This window comes from Aulonocara stuartgranti (assembly GCF_965226115.1).
Source record: "Aulonocara stuartgranti genome assembly, chromosome: 6".
NCBI classification, from domain to species: Eukaryota; Metazoa; Chordata; class Actinopteri; order Cichliformes; family Cichlidae; genus Aulonocara; species Aulonocara stuartgranti.
In genome coordinates, this window is record NC_138944.1 from 5,386,108 (window position 1) to 5,409,553 (window position 23,446).

The 23,446-nt window shown below is 39.3% G+C and overlaps 1 protein-coding gene across 10 annotated transcripts in view; it reads right to left on the bottom strand.

Annotated features, from left to right (window-relative positions):
- The window catches only part of frmpd1a (FERM and PDZ domain containing 1a), a 112,478-nt gene that overhangs the window by 12,517 nt on the left and 76,515 nt on the right, over positions 1-23,446 (bottom strand). For 9 of the 10 annotated variants that reach the window (XM_082536517.1, XM_082536516.1, XM_082536513.1 and 6 more), the window contains 6 exons: positions 14,073-14,195; positions 13,604-13,767; positions 8,503-8,605; positions 8,318-8,363; positions 5,009-5,113; positions 360-455 (listed from right to left, as the gene is read on the bottom strand). In XM_082536517.1, the coding sequence (XP_082392643.1) occupies positions 360-455; positions 5,009-5,113; positions 8,318-8,363; positions 8,503-8,605; positions 13,604-13,767; positions 14,073-14,191 (633 nt within the window). In that variant the 5' untranslated portion in view covers positions 14,192-14,195. Of the gene's footprint in view, positions 1-359; positions 456-5,008; positions 5,114-8,317; positions 8,364-8,502; positions 8,606-13,101; positions 13,184-13,603; positions 13,768-14,072; positions 14,196-23,446 lie in introns of those variants that run through there. The other variant, XM_082536510.1, reaches the window with a different exon arrangement.

The following is a 23,446-nucleotide window of genomic DNA, read 5'->3' on the forward strand; positions in this document are numbered from 1 at the left end:
TAAGGTGTCAGAGTGGTAACAGAAAGTTTCAGAGTAGCTGTCAAATCCAGGAAACAAATGCATGCCTAATACTAATAACTGCTGAGGAAGTGAGTAAATCACTCAGCTGTATCTGGTAAATTCAATTCAACGTTATATGGTTACAGTTTAATGTGGAGCTTGCTGTCAGACTGATTGACATTCAGGAAGAAACGCACTCCTACAGGGTCTAGTTTAAAACTTTGATTTAGTTTTTGTCTCAGGAGGAAATCTGAGATTTTTTTCCTGCTTCACGAGCCTCAGCTTCAACTCTGAAACTCTGCTAGAGCTGCTAGGTGTGTGTCATTATAATGCCACACTCCAGTATCGCTACAGAGTACCTTGACTGTGGTACTGGGCTCAAATTTGAAGGCCTTGGTCTGCCCGTTCTCGAGGTACACCTTCAGTACATTGGGCAGGAAGAGCAGGGAGTTCCCCTGTGAAGAAAATAAAAACAGTCTGAATTTAGTTGGTTTCAGGAGTAAAAGTCTGACAGGGAGCAGGGTGGCTCTTTCTGTGTGCAATAATGTGGGAAATCTTAAAGGTGTGTTGCAGTTTCTGGGTCTATGAGTCTGTTAGGGTCCACTTGGGAGCGAATGTCCGTGTGCCTGTTAATTTTTTATGACGGTACAGGGTTGTCCGCAGAGAGACTGTACTACAATGTACCAACGAGGCATGCTTCCTGCAGGCAGACTTCAGAGTATAACAGGATTGACTGCTGATCTGTGGCGCCTACAGCTGTTCATGTCTGAATCTGTAATTCCTGTCTTGCCATCATTGAGCTGTAGTCTGGAAGTTTCTTCTCCATAAAAAAAAAAACAACCTTCTTACACTTATGTGTTTAATTTTATGTTGCATTACTTTTGACTTTAGCTGCTGATCTGTCTGATAATCATCTTTGGGTTTCAGTAGGTATATATTCATGGTGGGAAAGTTACATTAGTGGTACAGCACTATCACAGTCTATCACCAAAATAGTGTACCCTCAGAGACCCATCTTGAACCCCACCAAAAATGCACCACTCAATGCTGTTTCAATAGCATCTAACCCTAACCCTTTTCATCTAACATGCTTGTCTTTTAGGAAGAAACTCTTCAGAAAGTTTTAATTCCAGAACTTTCTTGCTGTGAGACGACTGCACTGTTCTCTGTACCGCCACATCGCTGGCATCCAAAACAGAATGAAACCTCCAACAATGTTTTATGAGTAAAATATATCAATTTTACAAAAATAAAAGCAAAAAACTCAAGGAACTGCCTTCCGCCAGCTTCACCCGGTCACCCTGATTTCTTCACAGCCTTTGAATTAAGCTCGTCTTGTCTGTCATCCAGTGGGGAAAGTGGGAAAAACGGAGCCTTTTAAAATGTGGGACACATCAAGTGGGAGTCCTGGTCATGAGACAGATTTGCTGAATTTTCCTGACGTATGTTTGTCGCTTGAACACAACCACTGTTATTTTTAAATGCTGGCAATCCAGACTGAGAATACTGAATATGTTTAGCACATTATAACAGACCATAAAGTGAGAGAGCAGTGTTATTTCATCTTCAGCTCTTCTCACAGAGCATTTTTCTTCGCATCATATCCTCTGGCCTGTTTCTGTCTACCCGGCTCGTTCTCCGCGGTGACTCATCTTTCCCGCTACATCCCTCTTCTTTTATGATTTAAGAAAGTGTTTTTCTGTATTGACACTGTGATACAATGCAACATTGATGTCTACATGTTTTGAAGTTGAAACAGAGGGCGTTCAAATTTTAGACAACCCCTCCCTTGCTAGCTTCCCATCCCCCGTTACATATTTTGTCTTCCTTTTAACGATGATAAAAACATCCCGCCCCCTCCCCTCCACCTCTCTTGGTCTCTTTACCATCTCCTTCTACCCTTTTTTTCTCCTTAATCTGATATTTATTGTCCTGTAATCACAGACATTAGGACCGGAGAATGGGGAGGATATTGATCTGTGTTTTCTCTGTGTTTAGTAATGGGCTCTCCGGCCTCAGTGGTTTTCCTCGTTCTGCTAATTTCACATCCGCTTGCAGGGTAGGAACCCTGAACAACCACAGGCAGATTTATAAAGGAACAAAGTGCATCGAGTTTGCAGTAAAGCTGAATCTAATGTTGGTTTTACTGACAAGCACTCATCGTCATAGTGCAAAGGAACATCTAGAAACCATAAATCACGTTTTAAAGCTTGTCTGCGGTTTCCACTATTTTCTTGTTCAGGACAATAAAATTCCAAATGAAAAATTTCTTTGGGTCTTCACAAATATGACACACCACTTCAAGTGGTGCTGTTAGCATTGTATGTTGTGTCGAAAATGTGTTCCTATAGCACAGAATACATGTTTATGATACTTAAGGCATTCTGTAAGTAAAAGAATCTGAGGAAAGATCCTGCTTACAGCCGATTTTAAAGAAAAAAATCTGAACTCTAACCGAGTTATGTGTTCATCATTAGTTACCATGGTGATCGAGCTAAATAAAAAAGAGAGAGCCACCTTTGGGTGACTGAAAACTCATCACAGAGGCCACTAACCATTAATATCCCTTTCTTCAATAGAACTCCGGTCTCTTTGCATAATTTTACTACCTGCCTTTATTAGTTCTTATCTGTGTTTGATTTGCTACAACTGTTCCCAATTAGCCAGTCAGACTTCCTTTTATACCCCTGGTGCAATACTTCCTGTTGCAAGCGTGCCATATTCACACCAGTCGAGCTTTTCCAACTACTGCCTACAGTTTCTTATTGTCCCTGTACTATTCTTTGTTTTCACAGTGAATGACACCTAGGACTGTTTCTGGATTTTGCCTGCCGCTCACTTTAATTGTCTGCTTCGCTGTCTGATCTACTGTTAATGACCCACAGCTGGCTGGATTAAAGCTTTTGATTTTGAACTGTGATACATGGCATCAACTAAACTTCGGTTCTGCAAACTAGTGCAAAAAATCTGAGAAAGTTTCAAAAAATCCTAAAAACCAACATTATGTCTTAAATGTAAGCAGTCAGAAATTTTCATGGTTCAAGCACTTAAAATCTCTTAAAGTACTTTTCTTCTAAATAAATGAGCTTTACATTCAGTCTTATTGAGAGAACGACACAGTGTGTATGACTGAGATCTAAGTACAGCTTTGAATGCCTTTTTTAAAAACACACATTATGATATATTTTTTTAAATGCAGCATTGATGAGAGCCATGTTTACTTGCTGTGTATTAAATCAACCTCCTACATGCCTGCATGTGCACACCACAGACTCTGAACCTGCTCACTAAATGGCATCTCTGTTGTACTACCCCACATCAAATCAGGAAACCTGTCAGAATAAATTATCCATGAAGTGTCTCAGAACTGAAAAAATAGACTTTGTCTCAAAAGCTTTGAAAAATATATCAGAATACTATGAGCTTTTAGGTCCATTAATCTGGTATTTTAATGTAAATTCTGGTCATGTGTATATCTCGTTATTGACAGTGGAAGGCTGAGTGAAGATTATAAAGATAAAATTATTTTCTATTTTTGGACAATGTATTGGTCAGAGATGCTTATGCAGCACTCTGGTACTGCCTTATATGGATTTATTTTGTGTTGTGCCCGTGGCCTAAGCCCACTTGTATATGCAGTATATTCCAAATGTACATCAGGTTACAGCGAAAATATAAGAAGCACTCTTGAGACTGCAAACCTCCGCCAAGGCCCCTCACTCTCTGGGCAGTATTTACTTTTTAGGGAATAGCATTGTATTTTGTATACAAACATTATTTTGGAGAAGTTAATGGATAATAGGTATTCATTTGTAGATAGCTGGACATGAATAACTTGATGTTATTATGTATTATTGTACTACAACACTCTGGGCAGCTCATTCTCTTTGTGATGACAATACTTTATTTCTACAAATTTTGAGGCCAACCTGAAAAAAGGGCAGATGTGAAATGTAAAAGTGATATCACAGATAAAAACTGTGGTGTGACATTCAGATGCAGATTATAATGTGATATTTAAAATCCCCATATGTGAGCATGAATACCTAAACGATGCCAATGCAAACAAGTGCAGTAGAATTTTAAGTTTTAAAGACAAAAGACATGAAAGTTTGACCTTATCTGACTTCAAAGGTGAGGCCAAAGGTCAAATGTTACAGTGTTTTTTTAAATGTTGACAATACACATCGCATTTGTAAGAAATCTAGTTTCTAAGTTATAAGGCTTTTTGTCAATATTCACCCAATAAATCATGATGCTGACCTTGAAGACCTTGGTAGATGTAGATCAAATTTTAATGAGTTGTTAACATGACCCCGCTCTACAGCCAAATGAAGTTTTATCAGAATTAACAGTCAACATTTTGACCTCTCTTGTTTACAGACAGATGCTATGAAAACCATAATCTCCTTGATGGAGATAATGAATTAAATACTGAAAGTGTCAACCTGGCCATAAGCAAGACAAACATGTAACGATATATCCTTTGGTTAAAACAGTCAGACCCTCATGTATATAGAGTCATGTTTAAATATTATCTGTGCAGTTTGACTCCATTCAGGAAAATAGGTGACTGAATACAATCAGTGAACTGAGTCGTGTAAAATGTGCTTCAGCAAGTCATAATCAAGACTGTAGTACACTGATGCTTCTCTATATTAAATCAGTCTATAATATTTGCATCCTGAACACAATGCAGAAAGAAATAACACGAAGAATTATTTATAACAGACGTAAATGCAAATAGCTGTCATCAGATTTGATCACCCAGACAGTGTAGAGCTGGTTTAGATGGGGTGTTAATGACTCCTGTGCACTGATGTAAATGTGGAGAGCTGAGCATGATCTATTACCATCACATGACATTTCTATAAAACTTCAAATGTGACATCATCTATCCACAATCACATAAGCTGTCTCAGAGACACAATGATACACTACAGAGGCAGCCAGAGGATTTAAAGTTGGCAGTGCTACGAATAGCTGCATAGTATATTTTCAAACTCACCTGTGTGTGTCCGTTAACTTCCACCTCCTCAGCAAAGTGGACTTTCACAGGGTTGGACCTGAGCTTGGCCCTCTTCTCCGGTGTGATAAATGATGACTTTGGGCCCTGTGAGAAATACGAGTCAATAAGCTGTGAAGCAGTTTCTCACAGGATACGTATGTTCTCTTTCTTTCTTACAATCTAATCAGGGCTGAATTTGGTGCAGTGCAGAGATGTATAAATACATGTAAGGACATTATAAGACACTCTCTGGCTTTTGTTTTTCCAAGCTGTAGTTTAAACAAGCACTTATAACATGGAGTTGAGTTTCATATATAAGACACACACACACACATATATATATATATATATATATATATATATATATATATATATATATATATACACATATATGTATATATATATATATATATATATATATATATATATATATATATATATATATATATATATATATATATATATATATATATATATATATATATATATACACACACACATATATATATATATATATATATATATATATATATATATATATATATATATATATATATATATATATGTGTGTGTCTTATATATGAAAGCATCATGATAAATCGGCTGAAGGACTTGTTTGGGATTACTGGTGTTGTTTTAAAATGGTTTATGTCGTATCTATCTCAGAGATCCTTTACTGTCTGTATGAATCATGTGTTGTCTGAAACATCAGTTCTGCCTTCTGGGGTACCTCAAGGATCTGTTTTAGGTCCTATTCTCTTTTTGCTGTATATACTCCCTTAAAGCCAAATTATCAGACGTTACAATAATATTTCTTATCATCTCTATGCTGATGACTTTCAGTTGTACTGTTCTTTCAAAGCTTCTGAGTTTTATAAATTGTCTTGCTTAAATAATTGTCTGTCAGAAATCAAACAATGGTTAATGACAACTTCCTTCAGTTAAATGCAGATAAAACAGAAACTTTGATTATTGCACCTGATCACACGCTCTCAGAAATTAAGCAGAATATCAGTTCTTTAGACCCTTCATTTCAGTCGAGTCTCAGAAACTTGGGTGCTATATTTGACAGTTCAATGTCTCTTGAGAAACACTCTAAACAACTTGTCCTGAACTTTTTTATCATTTAAGAAACATTTCTAAACTCAGACTACTGGTGTCAAAGGCAGAACTTGAGATGATTATTCATGCTTTTATCTCTTCTCGTTTGGATTATTGTAACGGTCTTTTTACTTGTCTCAACAAATCAGCTCTGGATCGCCTTCAAGACTTTTAACTGGTACAAACAAGAGGTCACACATTACTCCAGTTCTGGCTTCTCTTCATTGGTTGCCAGTAAATTTTAGGGTTCATTTTAAAATTTTAGTTGTAACTTTTAGAGCTCTGCACGGTGAAGCTTCCCAGTATATCTCTGACCTGTTGAAACCTCATGCTTCATCCCGAGCACTTAGGTGTTCAGGTCAGAGGCTACTGGTGGTCCCACGTACTAGGTTTAAAACACGTGGGGATCTACTGACTCCTTTAAAAAGCAGCTGAAGACATTTTTATACAAACAGGCTTTTAATTAATTTTAACTTGTATGTCTGATCTTATTGTGAAGCACTTTGTAATTTTTATCTGTGAAATGTGCTATATAAATAAATTTTACTTACTTACTTACACATAAGTTATCATATGCCTCCTATAAAAACTGCATGGAAGATGTTTGCTAATTTAGCTTTCACCACAGTTTATAAACCAGTATGGCTCTGGTGTCTTTATTTACAGTGGTGCAGAATCAAACAAATATCTGCATATGAATAAGCAAACTTTGCATGTACAGGAAATTTAGTATCTTTTTAGTATCAGAAGCTGGTTTTCATTTGAAGTCTTGCATTCTAAGTTATCTTGACCAGTAATGTTTGAGGAAGCTTTATGCATGGATTTAAAAAGCTAATGTGCAGAGGGGAGAATAAATTTTCCAAAATTAACCATCAACTTACATCTGGCAAGGATTTCTTATTTGTTTGTTTTTTTGTTGGACCTTTTTTTTAAAAAAGAAAAATGCATTCATAAACAGTGAACGATGCATGGGTCATGGCTCTTGAAACAGATAATCATATCGCAGCGATAATGAAAAATCTGTTTCAAATCAGCAAGCTAGTAAACAGATTCCCCACAATGAGTGATGTCTTCATCCTAAACTGCTACGACTTAACTACGAGTGATGGTCTTTAACTACAAATCTAAACAAACTAATGCATGACTCCAAAGAATGTGGACTCAAGTAAGAATATTGGTTTTGGCAATGACCTCCAAAATGCAGGGTTGTCCATTACAAATACATGGTGCTAATGCAATATATTATGGATTTGTGTTTAACATTTAAAAATGCTGCTTGTAAAAAATTCTCAAGCTCTTTGAGTGAATCTTGTGCTCATCGAATCATATACTGTATACAGTAGATGTTAAAACTGGAATATCCATACAAGTGGAAGCCTTTATATACAATTATTTTATCATAAATTTATACTGCAATATGAATCATGCTGTGTGGTAACAAAGATAAACACATTGTTGCCTTCATTGCTGCACAACAAGTGACAGTTGGCAGATTAAAGCTCTTAAAGAAACTGCCAAGCAATTCTCTTATCTCACTGTCTAATTATAACAGAAAAGTCTCTTTTTATCGTGGTTCAAACTCTTGATTTGACAGAGACGAATATTTTCTAAGAAATGCTGCTAATTCCTTAGAGTTCAGTAATTATTTCTTGGGGGAGCTGTGAGCTATGAAACACACAGTAGAGGCGCTTCCATCACCAAAGTGCTGATGCAGCCATTTATTTACTGATCTATTTCACCTCAGTGCAAACACATACGTCAACTTCACCAATACAGGCTGAGGTCCACAACGTGTGCCCGCGCACACGCACAGTTTGACTGATGAAAGATGTGTGTGCAGAAGAAGAGCTGCCAGTTTGAATGTGTGTACTATGGTGTCACAGTTAATGGGGATATAGCGGTGAGACCCTGAGGACAGGACTGTTGTAAGCAAGGATGCCTGATCCCGAGGTATCTGAATAAGTTTGCTGACAGGCTTCCATACATAAAAACACTGTATATGGACAGTATGTATTCACGTGTGCACACAGTAGACACATTGTGCGAGTGCGCTTTTACTACCTAATGAAAACAGGAAACAAGAAATACATTAAGTTCATCTAAAGTGCTGCTGGAAGAGGACCAGCCATTATCCACTTAACTGTAAGTCTGTTTGTGCTGTGTATGTCTTTGAAGTGTGTTTCTCTTTGATAGATAGGGCAGACTCACCAGCATTGTTCTGAGTACCGTCATAGTCAACGTATCTGGGCACTCCCTGAAAAAAAAAAAGTACAGAAAGGGAGGGTGTTAAGATGACACATGGTATGCATTGCTTAATTTTAAATAACTGCAGAGTATGTACCAATCATCAGGCATATGCATGTGTGTTTGTGAATGCAGCTGTCTGTGCAGACCTGATTATCTCAGTAGCTTGCTCTGGGGTCAGGTCATCGACAGAGACGTTATTGATCTTCACAAGCTGGTCGCCAGGGACGAGCCGACCATCTGCAGGCCCACCTGCACACACAAAATGTCCTTGTGTTGTCGTGCCCGAGGGTGTTCAATCAGCCTGCGCTCATACTGCAACTGGCGCTGCTGACAGGCTGTAGCTTGTATTCTAGTGATTTCCTTTCATCTCACTCAGTGCATAATTTTTCATACAGCTCTCCAAATCTAACTGTGGGACGACCAATCATTGTGCTTCCAATTTTGGGCACATATAACAACTGTGCTATCTCCACCTCATTTACTGTACTTCTCAGTACCGACATAATATTTTATTTATCATCTCTATAATCCAAAAACGATTGGCTGCTGTCGGCGGTACTGACGACATCTGTTATCTTTGTCCTTTCGGTGAATGAACATGTAAATGTGTTTCAGTGGCGATCAAAAGCTATAATTAGAAGCACAGATTATATTCAACTACTACACATTATTGCTGCTGCTGTGCCTTTGAACTCTGCATGTTAAACTATGCTCTGGTTGAACTGGTACAAGATGTGACAGAAACTGTATTTTTGTGTTGCATACAGTTAGCTGATAAATTACTACATTTTACAACATCACACTTTTCACCATAGACTGCATATAATAGCTACTTCAGTTAGAGCTGTGCTACTTTAAGCTCAGTGTTTTCCCCACGGCAGATTTGGTGTTTTAAAGTCAGGCGTGACAAGCAAAGGGTGGATGTGAATGAGAAACCAAAAGATGCTGCACTCTCATAGGGTAGTGACTTGTCAATCACATCCCACAGCATGTCTTGCTTTATCATCGCTTTTAACTCTAACGGGAACAGCACGCACATTACATCATATTCCATAAAACTAGACACTAGCAAACAAGATTAAAAAAATCATTTGAAATTTGTTTACTGTGTTTACAAATTATGGGAGTCAAGCCGTTTTCAGAAGCTCCGTCTGTGATTTCGGCTAAAAAATAAAACTGCAATCGATCTGACTTGCTAACAGGAAAGCAAAAGAACTGAGCCTCAGATCACAAATAGCATACGTGAATCTATTCTGAGGGACATCCATCATCTCTGTTACTTATTAATAAACCATATCATCCACCAACATGTGTTTATTCTGTACATCAGGTAACCATATAATTCAGAGAAAGCATTGAATACTAGTATGTTATCACAATTAAATAACTAAAATAAACATAGACAGATGTTGGGCGATATTGATGGGCCTGAAAAAGCCTATCGAATAATGGATTCATATTTCACAGTCAAGATGCTGCAACACGTGCTGCAGACAGACGGACAGGGAGAACGAATTGAGCCAAGACTCGGTGGGGCCACTGGAGACATGAGCAACAGCATCTTTATGCGTGTGTGTGTGTGTGTGTGTGTGTGTGTGTGTGTGTGTGTGTGTGTCTGACAGGCAGAAACAGATGGTGACCAAGAGGACAAGAGAAAGAAGGTAATCTGACCCTGGACCTCAGGGGGATTCAGACCCATGCGCTTTTCTAGGAGAAATAAATGTAGGATATAATACAGATATGCTTTTAATAGCAACAACTGTTGTTTAGTTACATTTCAGTGATTCTTTTCAGAGTCTGTATGTTACAGTATTTGATATCCCATCTTTGTACTTTAGGATGCATAAAGAAACCATATAGTTTTTATTTCTTGAAATTTTGAAGTCATCAGGCTGCTGACCACATGATGATAACTTTTCTACCATTTCAGATCTGTGACAATGTTGGGTCACAGAATAACACTTCAGACACACAAGCCTGGAGAAACTACTAAAAACCTCTGTGTAATGGTTTTTGTTGCCATTCACAGAGCATCTGTGAATATTTCACCATTTCTTCTGTAGGTGCAGGATGGCGCCATTATCTGTCCAACGCTATCAAAAATGGTATATCCAGTATTTTCCTGGGTATCAGTATTGAGTATGAAACTCTATAGCTGTGTCCCAAAACATAGGCTGCATCCTCCAGAGGCTGCATTTGAAGGCCGATTACGTCACAGCCAGCCGACGAAGGCTGTCCCAATTCGTCGAGTCCTTCAAAAGCGGCCGACAAATGCGTCGTTCATTTCCCCGATTTTGAAGGATGGGTCGGGTGTATCCTTCGTGGCCCACCATATCCCAGAAACTTTTAACATATTTTCAGGCGAGAAAGTAGCTGTGTAAACTTCAAATATCTGCTTGGTTTATCAAGACATTGCATATTTGCAAAAGTGCGCCGACGTTTTTGGAGACGTCTGTTACCCACCCGCTCAACAGCTAGCCGGGGGGTTCAATGGTCACTTGAGCCGGCGAGAGCTGCGGACTCCCAGCTTCATTGTTTACATGCTGTCTTTCGCTACTGAGGTTAAACATCACTCGGATAACTTAAAAATGTAATTGTTTGGCTTTTTTCAGTGTTTTATTTGTTCCGGAGTCAATCGGTTTGGCTGAGAAAAAGTTATTAGATTATTAGATTAAATAAAACTTTATTAATCCATCAGGTGGGTTCCTCTGGGATTTTCACACAGCTGAATACAAGTCAAACAGAAAACTGATTAAACAGAAGTGTGAGACGGTCGAGAATTTATGGCAGTGTCCTGTTATATTTTAGATAGCAAGGAGCAGATGGCCGAGTTTATTAAACTTCACTGACACAGTGGTGATGCAAATCTGAAGGCTAGACCGTCCCATTTCACAGCCTCGCACTTCTGGCCTTCTTGGTCTTCGAAGGACCCGGCCCACGTAGACCGTGAAGGCCGAGTCCTCCGAAGGATGCAGCCGACGTTTTGGGACACAGCTTATGTTATGACAACCCTGTTTGTTCTCTTCAAGAACATGGCAGCACAATTTGCAATGTTGCAGCTGAACAAACAACAGACTTGTGTCTTGTTTGACAGAGTCCAAATACGCTTGGCTGTAATTCACAGTGACAAGTTTGCTAAAAAACAAACAGTTAATCAGCACAAACACTTTACACCAACAGCCAGCACGGTGGTGGAGGGGTGACGATTTGGGCTTGTTTTGCAGTCACAGGATCTGAGCATTTTGAGGTCACTAAGTTAATCATGAACTCCTTTGAATAACAAAGTATTCTAGAGTCAAATATGAGGCCATCCGTCCGACAGCTAAAGCTCAGACAAAAGTGGGTCATCCAACAGGCCAATGATCCAAAGCACAAAAGCAAGTCTACAAGAGAATGGCTGAAAAAGAAGAAAGGTGTTCCAATAGCCCATTGATTGAAAAAAATGCAATACAGTGAAAATAAAGTTACAACCTAATGGCGCAAATTGAGAAAAACAAAACATGGTTGAGCCACTCTGATGTGGTGGGATCTTAAGAGAGCTGCAAATCTCAATTAATTTAAGAAATATTTTAAAGAGTGGACTAACTCCTCCACAATGATCTGAGAGACTGATAAAGTCATACAGACAACAACTACTTAAAAAGATTCCTGCTAATAGTGGGTCTACACGCTACTGAATCATGGAGTGTACTCGGTACTTCACAAAATTGTATAGATTCCATGATAAATCTCTTTCACAAATACTTCTTTTTTTTTAAAATATGCAAAACAATTTTGAATGGTGTCATCAAACCGAAATCAAATCTGTTGTGCTGTTGAAATTAAAAAATTTTCATCCAGTTATATATTTATAATTTTCCTTTTTATTTTTTGTGATTAATAGTGTGGCGTAAAAAAATTCTGTATACATTTATTAAACGTCAGACTTCTAAAAAGGAACTGATTAAAGGAGAGATTTCACCTCTGCTTTAGAAGTGATTTATAGCAGGCTATTGCCAGAGGGAAAAAACGAGGTTCTGACTGAGGAAGCCTTTTGTGCAGCATGTGCTGGCAAATCCTTACATCTCTGTAAATTAATTTAGTTAAGAGGACTGATTTAAGGTTTCCAACCACACCCCCCAGCTGCATACACATTCCACCTCTTTGAAACCCGAACCATACTTCTAATCTTAGTCATATCCGTCTATTGCATATCAGGCATTTGCCTGGAAGTGATTCTTGGAGACAGTGCATCGTCCGAATGTATGTGCTCCCTGAGAGCCTCAATCGAGGGCTAAAAACGCCATCTTCCTTGAATCCTTCCAAATGTGTTTTGGAACACACACACACAAACACATAAGCACCACAGTTCATTTCCTCTGTTAATATAATTTTGTGTGCATGTATGCAGTATCTGCAGCCTTGGAGGCTTCACTTTTGTCAGTTTGTGTTGCACAGTACACTGGCCAGAGGCCTGCAGGGGTCTGGCACAGCTCCACGCCTTCATTTGCTGAGGAGATTTACTTTATGCAAAATAAGGGCATGGTTCTAGAGACAACAGGGAGAATGAGCCAAACAATATTCTGTTCCTGAGTGAACTGTATATACAGTATTTTACCTCCTAACAATCACAGCCTCGTTGTCAGTAAAGCTTTTAGCTGAGTAAACATATCAGTCCTAAACATATTAGTAATAGCAGCTTATACAAGCATAAAGTAGAATAAAACCAGAGGTGCATTAAATGATGATTCTGTAGGTTTACATACCAAAATCCTTTAATTTATGCTGTGGCTGTGGAATTACTTGTTCTTTGCTACTCTCCACTCATGAGGTGTACAGTGGCTAACGCTGTCGTAAGTTTTCACCTACAGAAAGAATAATAAAGGTGTGATTTTAGGTGGGAGACATTGACAAAGTACTAGAGCTCTGCAGACTGTGGCAATAGAAATTGACTCTTGGCAGGTAGGATGAAGTCTCTGTGGGAGAAGAAGCCTAAGCTGGTGAAGAGGTTCCTATAGCAGGGCTCAGGTGAACATGCAGTGTCAGCTTTAAAACAAAAGGCCCTGATTCAAACTAATAATGCACTCCTTCTACTCCCAAGGTAGTGAAAAGTGCTGCAGTAGATTTAGGGACAAGAGGGCTACAGATCACCGCATAGAATAGCTATTTATAAACACAACAAGGTTTAGTATAGAGACCCATTTGATTTAAAGTTCAGAAATCTGTGTCACGGCTATTTCCTTAGAACGGTGCTGTTGCAAACGTTACCTGAGGTGACCTCCTCCACCAGAATCGGGTTCTGGGAGGAAAGCGTGAGGCCATGAGAGTTGAGGTTTGGGTCGCGCTGGATCTGAATATTGAAGCGGAAGGGATAATTCCTCTGGTCAGAGCTACTGGACTCTGCTGTCTTCCCTTCTGCTGCAGCCCGATCCCTGGAGGAGTAATTCAGGAGTGAACATCTTACTGCAGTATCTGTATTTCTCACAGAGCAGTACTACTGTGAACAGCCTTATATTTGTGGGGATAACAAAAACAAGGAAATAATTGTGAAAAGCCACAGATTAAAGCATTAATTTATTTGTTACTGGATGAGAGAACCTGTTTTAGAAGGTTTTACAAATATGGGCTTCCTTTGATGATGACTGTAGACAGGTGCATCTCAAGGCAAAATATATCAAAGATAGTAAAAATGGTAAAATAATGGATTTATACAAAAAACAAAAAAAAGACATAATACCTGCTCAGAGAGTGAGATCTGCTGCCCAAGTCTCTGGACCGTCTCAGCCATCGTCCCACTACCTGCTCTACTCGGCTGGTCCTGCGAGACGGGGAGCGGCTCCTGTCCTGCACCTCCATTTACCTGGCAGGGGTTGTAGATCAAAGGAGCCATTTGTGTCGTAGATTTAGTTAAATGGCTCCACATTAAACAAATATGCAATGTACAATGTAAATGTTTCATAAAAGAATCTAAACAGGAGGCTGGAGAGCTTCCTGGTTGTTTTCCCTCTAGGTGAACGTGACAAACAAGCCTAAGACCACAAGCACCGTTCACAAAAGTGTGCAAACACAAGAGGCAATACCTGGCAAAGCTGCAGCACATGTTTGACTAGAATGAAATGTAAGAGTGTAAGCCCTTAATCACTCTCATGACAGGAGAGACAATCCCTCTTCAGCCAGAGCTCCAGGGAGCTGGTCAGAGTTACAGTTTTCAGCTTTTGTTGCTTCGTGTTAAAGAAAGCCCAGCTGCAACACTAAGACTACACTCCAGATGCAAACAATCCTGCACATGGCATTTGTGTGCTTATGCGTAAATCTGTGCTGTGATATGATGATGTTAGGGGTACAAATCAGACTCTATTACATTAGTGTATGCAGAATACAAATTCAATGAAAACACCCTGCAAAAAAATAAAGGAAAAACAGTAAGTGGAGACACAGTACCCACACGCACACAAGCACACACACACACTGGGTATTAGATATTTAATATTTCAACTGAGGCCAGCAATGATGTTACTTGTTGCATCATGCTACTTAAAAGGCTCTTAGCCCAAATTATGAACCAATCACTTACTGCATGGTGCCTCAATAAACATCAATATTGGTAGTTTATCATTCCAATAACAATGGTGTTTCCCTTAAATGTGTCCCTGTTGTGTTGCTGTGAGACAGGTGGTACTTATAAATGATTGTTGGTTGGTGAGAGAGATGTAATGGACATGGGACACCTCTGGCGTCTGCGGGGCTCGGTCAGACTAATGCACGGGCCTATGATGCAATACTAAGTTAATGGGCCTCTGTGGAGCCATACAGTATTTGAGGTAATACAATATCAGCTTACATGCACATGTGAGCTCATTAAGACCTACAGACTTGGGGAAATCTCCACAATTTTGGACATTCTAGCTTTTGTTTTGTGCGCAAACCCGTGCGAAAGTTGAGTCAGTTCTAAGAAGAATGTTAAGCAGGCTGAAAAAAAAAAGAGTAAGAAAGGCATTTTTCTTCCTGACAATTCCCTCTGCAACATGTCAGCAAAGAAAAGCAGCATGACATCACTTTGCTGACACAGAATATCAAGTTCTGCTGCTGATGCCTCGTAACAGTTGAATGAAAGTTAAAATACACGTCTCCTCAAAACAGGGGTTCTGGATTGTCTCCCTAATGGCTGCACCTTACAAGAGTGGTCACAAAACATTTACTCATGCTGCAGCCAGTCAATTTTGGTGTTCGTAAAGCAGATCTCCACCATATGCATCTCTTACATGCCGCTATAAAATCCAGTGCAGGCAGATGATAGTAGCAAAAGGAAATGTTGCATTCAGTGAAGCAACGGGGTGAGAAAAACAAGATCAGTCATCAGTAACTGTAGTGTTGACAGCAATTAAGTCAGGCACATCATGAACAGGAGGAGCTGAGGTAAAGGTGGGTTACAAAGTGGTCTGAAGAGGAGGCGAGCTACACAACTTAAATAGCTCAAACTACATGAGATTTGTAGTGGATGTGTAGGAAATATCATCTGAAACATTACAGATTACAGATCTGCTTTTATCGTGTAAATGGATCATGTGCCTACATAAAATAACAGTTCCATAGGTTGGGCTCCACTGATACAATTAAATGTAACACATTTAATTAAATTAATTAAATGTAACACACTTAATTGTGTGATGAAAGGTGTATCCATTGTCTTTTAAGAAAAGTAACAGGTTTTCAAAAAGCCTAAATGTAGCACCTGAAGATGCTAGGCAGAGCTTTGCAGATGCACATCTACATGCTGTAGCTGTTAGCTGTCACCCAGTGGCAGTGTTGATACTGTGTGGAATGTGGACCAGTATATTTGTGCTACATGTGCTCATGTTTGTGCCATTGTTGGTCCTTTGTTAGCCCCTGCCACAGAAAAGACAACAGTCACCATATTTGAAGAACTTCTTGCTGATAGAGTGCCATTTCATGGCTCTTCTTCTGTGGTCCCCTTTTGTTTCAATTTTCAACCAATCAGGATTCTACCTATGCACAACGCTCTGTTGGCTTTTTGGAGGAGTGCACACAAGTGAGTCTCCACTACCTCTGCACTGGCCGAATTCCCACAATCCCTCTCTCTGCACAACCAAAGAGCTATGCAAATGGAAACCAACATGGGACCATAAATCTGGCTTCCCTCACTCCCTAACCACACACACACACACACACACACACACACACACACACACACACACACACACACACACACACACACACACACACACACAACCTTCCTCCCAGATGACTGAAGCAGTCAGACAAAGACCTGGGCATTAGCTGATACCTTATACCCCCTTCACATCCTTACGGGCTGAACCTACTGACTATGACTGGGAAAGAGATTCTCTGACAGTAAGCATTCATGGAGAATCACCTTACTTACTATGAATGATACAGGGGTGAATGAAAAAGTGAACAAATGAATGAATGACTGATTTATTTTGGAAATGTATTAATGATAATGATTTCATATAGAATCAATGAGTAACTGGACAGGTTGATGAATGGATAAGGAGATGCTCTGAATGGAACAATGACGTAAAGCACAGTTAGCCCTGTGACAAGGTGATGAGCAGAAGGATGGATGAATTAATGAATAAAGTTTGGACTCAGAGATGTAATCAATGAGTGAATAATCTCACAAGGCCTTCCCAGTGAGCAGCTGCAGGAAGGAATTTCCCCCAGATGGGCGTAATGATGGACATAGAGGAAACAAAAGATTAGAGAGGAGAGGAGACGGGAGGAAATGTGTGACAAGTACAGGAAACTAAATGAAAGGGCAGAAGACAGGCAAGTGTGATAGAAGGTGAGACAGGAGGCGGGCTTAGTGATGAAAGTGGTGAGTGACATAAGCAGACAGCAGTGGCTCCTGGGGGATCTTGACTCATAAGTACATTATCCATCCATCTGTCTGTGAATAACTCTCTCCTCCTCTTGTTCCCTCTGTTCTCATCCTATCGGCACCTCACTTCTCGCTATTCCATATCACACTCTACCGATTTGCTTCATCTGCAGTATCTCACTTCTCAGGTTGCACAGACCCAAAACAGAAGTGTACTCAGCTTTGCTAGGGACTGACTAACCCAAGAACCGCAGCAGCACGAAGATCACACAAGTTAAATGGTTACATAAGAAAAGGTACAGACCCCGAGACACTGAAGTAATGGATTTACAGAGCAGTGACTTACTTCTAAAAGTAGATTAATCAGGGATGGATCGTAGCCAAATGTCTGTGCATTTTAAAATACAAACACTGGGACAAAGCATTCATCTACATCCAATCCCCTCTAATCCCATAAACATGGTTTCCTTCCTAAGTAGCTTTGATTGAGTATACTGATGAAGTACAAGCCCAGGGAATTAAATTCACTACAGTAAAACATAGGAAAAAATCTATTTTCCAATGGACATATTCAAGGCAGAAATCAAGGCAGCAAAGGAAACTGAGACTGTACTTTCCTCTCTCATCAATGATACAACATGTCAAATATCTCTTTCATAAATATTCTAGCTCCATTGTTAGTGTTTCAAAGCTCTAACTCCTGGTTTATCGTAATGAAAAGTTAAGAAAATAGGAATTTTATCCATTTTCAGTCGTGTGATTTGTATAGGATGGACTGTTATTGGAATATTTCAGGCTGAATTGTGAAACTACACCTCTAGATTGTTGTTCTTTAGATCTAGTTTGTTTTGCTCTACTTTACTACACAATACAGTAAACTATGTGAATTTATCATGTGCTCATCTTGGGAAATCAAATGCGTATGGTAATGTGAAAGAATGCACGGGACACTGGCATCTTGATACATCACAATTGTGCAGCAAACAGGAACAGAGTCGGAGGCTCTTGGTGTCGTAGTGGTACAAGTCACATGTCTGTCAGCTCGGGTTGTATCCTGTTTGGGAACTCTGTGTTTTGCACTTTTTACTTCTGCTTTCACTTGGTGGCACATTAAATCTATGATAATCTTATTAACATTGAGCTAAAAGATCAGCCCTGCACTTCAAAAAATTAGGCTTACCCAGTATATTTAAACACAATGAGGAGTGATCTTTTACAAGTTTCCATATGTGATGAGTTTTAAGGAGACTTCACTATACGTCAGTGTGATATTTGCTGCAGGTTGCTTATTTATTTTTATGACATGGTCACAAAGAGTCAACAAAGAAATAGATTAGCATGAGGATTATTAATATGCAAGTGCATATTAATAATGAGAACATAACATAACATTTAAAAAAGGGACTTCATTTTAAGCGTGGATTTAAACAGAAAAATATAAAATACAGCAGTTTTTCTTGAACCGTACTTTGACATAAATGCTGCTCTCATCACTGAGTTAAGTCTAAGTATTGTGTGACTTTTCTTCTAGAAATGTTTTAAATAATATGCATGTCTCATATGTGTGGTGAGTTTCCTGTGAGCTTTATGAGCAATGTGACTACTTGCTGCATGTCATGTGGCAAGTGTTTAGAGGATACTTCAGTGTGGTTTAGTCATGCACCGCCTTACAACCCAGGAAAAATATTATACCACTTTTATGTGATTTTTATACCACATTATCAGTATAAAAAAGGAAAACACATATTCATGATTTTTGTAATATCGTGATATTTTGTTGACATCTTACTTGTTTGCGTACACTACCGGTCACAAGTTTTAGAACAGCCCAATTTTTCCAGTTATTTATTGCAGTTGAAGTTGTTCAAGTCCAATGAATAGCTAGAAATGGTACAAAGGTAAGTAGTGACCTGCCAGAGGTTAAAAAAAAGGTAAGGTTACCTAAAACTCTAAAGTAATGTACATTTCAGAATTATACAAAAAGTCCTATTTCAAGGTACACAAAATGGGTTAACAATTTAAAGCTGTTCTGCAGCAATGGAGGTTGATCAAGCCTTGAAAGCTGGTGCTACTGATTCCTACAGGTGTTCCAACCTTTCTGGATTACTTACAACCCTCTTGGTTAGAACACACTCTGGTACCATCATTTGAACAGTATTATACTGCAGAAAGTAGTGTGTTGTAACAGAAATGGCGAGAAAAAGGCAATTAACAATGGAAGACAGACAGACCATCACAACACTTAAAATGTAGGTCTTTCCTACAGAGGAATTGCAAAATCAAAAGTCAAGGTGTCAGTGAGTACAGTTTTCTTCACCATCAAAAGGCTCAGAAACAGAAGCCTCAACTGAATCAGAGGACAAGTTTCTGAAAGTTAACAGCTTGCGTGATAGGCGGCTCACAGGACAACAGCTTAATAGTGGTCGTAGTAAGTATAGTGGCTTGCAAAAGTATTCCCCTTGGACCTTTCCACATTTTGTCACATTACAGCCACAAATATGAATCAATTTTATTGGAATTCCACGTGAAACACCAACACAAAGTGGTGTACACGTGAGAAGTGGAACGAAAATCATGCATGATTCCAAACATTTTTTACAAATAAATAACTGAAAAGTGGGGTGTGCGTAATTATTCAGCCCCCTGAGTCAATACTTTGTAGAACCACCTTTTGCTGCAATTACAGCTGCCAGTCTTTTAGGGTCTGTCTCTACCAGCTTTGCAGATCTAGAGATTGAAATCCTTGCCCATTCTTCTTTGCAGAAAAGCTCCAGCTCAGTCAGATTAGATGGGCAGTGTTTGTGAACAGCAGTTTTCAGATCTTGCCACAGATTCTCGATTGGATTTAGATCTGGACTTTGACTGGGCCATTCTAACACATGGATATGTTTTGTTTTAAACCATTCCATTGTTGCCCTGGCTTTATGTTTAGGGTCGAGGTCCTGCTGGAAGGTGAACCTCCGCCCCAGTCTCAAGTCTTTTGCAGACTCCAAGAGGTTTTCTTCCAAGATTGCCCTGTATTTGGCTCCATCCATCTTCCCATCAACTCTGACCAGCTTCCCTGTCCCTGCTGAAGAGAAGCCCCCCCAGAGCATGATGCTGCCACCACCATATTTGATAGTGGGGATGGTGTGTTCAGAGTGATGTGCAGTGTTCGTTTTCCACACATAGCGTTTTGCATTTTGGCCAAAAAGTTCCATTTTAGTCTCATCTGACCAGAGCACCTTCTTCCACATGTTTGCTGTGTCCCCCACCTGGCTTGTGGCAAACTACAAACAGGACCTCTTATGGTTTTCTGTTATCAATGGCTTTCTTCTTGCCACTCTTCCATAAAGGCCAACTTTGTGCAGTGCACGACTAATAGTTGTCCTATGGACAGATTCCCCCACCTGAGCTATAGATCTCTGCAGCTCGTCCAGAGTCATCATGGGCCTCTTGGTTGCATTTCTGATCAGCGCTCTCCTTGTTCGGCCTGTGAGTTTAGGTGGATGGCGTTGTCTTGGTAGGTTTACAGTTGTACCATACTCCTTCCATTTCTGAATGATCGCTTGAACAGTGCTCCGTGGGATGTTTAAGGCTTGGGAAATCTTTTTGTAGCCTAAGCCTGTTTTAAATTTCTCGATAACTTTATCCCTGACCTGTCTGGTGTGTTTTTTTTGGACTTCATGGTGTTGTCGCTCCCAGTATTCTCTTAGACAACCTCTGATGCCGTCACAGAGCAGCTGTATTTGTACTGACATTAGATTACACACAGGTGCACTCTATTTAGTCATTAACACTCATCAGGCAATGTCTATGGGCAACTGACTGCACTCAGACCAAAGGGGGCTGAATAATTACGCACACCCCACTTTTCAGTTATTTATTTGTAAAAAATGTTTGGAATCATGTATGATTTTCGTTCCACTTCTCACGTGTACACCACTTTGTGTTGGTCTTTAACGTGGAATTCCAATAAAATTGATTCATGTTTGTGGCTGTAATGTGACAAAATGTGGGAAAGTTCAAGGGGAATACTTTTGCAAGCTACTGTAAGTCTCAGTTTCAACTGTGAAGAGAAGACTTTATGCTGCAGGTTTGACAGGACAAGTTGCAGCAAGAAGGCCATTACTAAGACATCAGAATAAGACAAAGATGCTTGCCTGGGCCATGCAACACTGCCAATGGACTACTGAAGACTGGATGAAGGTATAATGGACTGATGAATCAAAATTTGAAATCCTCAGTTTATCACGCAGGATCTTTGTACGCCATCGAGTCGGAAAGGATGGTTCCACAGTGTGTGGCATCAACTGTCAAACTTGGAGATCAAGGGTGATGGTCTGGACTGTTTTTAATGGATCCAGGGTCGGTGACTTGTGCAGAGTAGGAGGCAGCCTGAATCAAAATGGCTACCACAGCTTTCTACAGCGCCATGAAATACCATCTGGTATGCACCTAGTTGGTCAGGGGTTCATCTTACAGCAAGGTAATGACACAAAACACAAGTTCAAGCTATTCCAAAACTACCCCAGGAAAGAAAAACAAGATGGTAAGCTTGAAAACATTTAATGGCCAGCACAGTCTCCAGACTTAAATCCAATCAAGCTGGTTTGGAATAAACTGGACAGAAGAATTAAATCAAAAGCAATCTACAAGTGCTGCACATTTATGGGGACTTCTGCAACAGATATGGGAAGAGCTTTCTAAAGAATATTTGATTTCTGTTGTAGAAAGAATGGCACGGGTGTTCAGCTGTTATATCTGCCAAAGGTGGCTACTTTGATGAGCCAACAGTTTAGAATACATTTTGGTCCATATATTCATTCTATGATTTCTTTTTCAACTCCAATTGCTTATTTGTACCATGCTTTCATTTCAGAGTGCAGTGAGAGATTAAACTGTATGATTTTCAATCAAATCTGGAAAAACTGGGGTGTTCTAAAACTTTTGACCAGTAGTGTAGTTGGAATCAGCCAGATACAATGAGCTCTACTTTACAGTAAAATATAAACATATATGTTTATATCATATATTTGTGTCCATCTATCCCATTTTTATTCCTGTCTGTCCATCACATGTTGCATTGTGAGGTTATTTGTACCTGAATCACTGTGCCTAATGATAGCCAGTAATAATGCTAAGATAATGGACCATGATCTAAAATTTGATAGTGTTAAAAAGTATAATTCCACCTCTCATCTAGTGACTTTATCTTTGATAGACTTTGCTGTTTTTGTTTTGATTCACGTAATAGCCTCTACTTAGGAAACATCATCTTAATACAAAAACCAGGAAGTACAACCAGAATCTGTGTTGGGTTTTTTGCATTACCAAAGCAATACTTTTAGATGATCCAGATAATGGAGAGTGTTGAGAAACCACAAAGACATTTTTGTCCATGATTTTAAGACTGGCCTTAGGAGATTTACAGGTAACAGGTGCTTAAGATGCAAAAGCGACTCTCAGAACCTGCTTTAACATGTTGTTTCATTCCCATCATCTTTTATGAATGGAACTTGTGCACACAGTCAGGAACTGACCTTAGGACAATGAATAAAAAATGTTTTTACATTAATAAATAATGTATGTACAATGTAAATTTAAACAGAGTTTGGAATTTGAGCTGAAAAGACACTGTATAATTTTGTGGTTTGTCCACAACACAACAAATACTTCTACTGTACTGACAGCAACAGCATGCACTGCCAAGTATTAGCACTACCCAGTGACCTGCATGTCGTTTCTGGCAGAGTTCCAACGCAGGGCCAATCTGGCAACCCTGCTGCTGGGACAGGTGTTATGAGGTACTCGTCGTACAAAAAAATAACTTCAGGTCTACCGAATCACCTCTAAACTTGCCCACAATTAATTACATTATATTTATGACATCAATGTGAGTAAGCATGATAAACAAAATAACCAGGAACTAAGATGTGCTGTCCATGTAACTCTGTTCCTCCCTCCTTTTCACCCATGAATGTCTTGCAGCCATCCAACTACTGACCATGTCATCACTCAATCATGTGTCCCCTTCCATCTCGTTCTATTAGATTATTGCTCATGTGGGAGGAATCAGATTTCTCACATCTGTTTCTTGCTTTCTCTGTGTCTCAACGATACTGAAAAATGGAGCTGAAAGAAGAAACCAGAAAATTGTCTATTACACCTGATACAATTGCTTTGTTATGTTATTTTTGATAAGTACCATCCAGTTCAGTACAATTTTTAATTCATTTTGTGATACAATGATGCTCATCAGTGTGCTT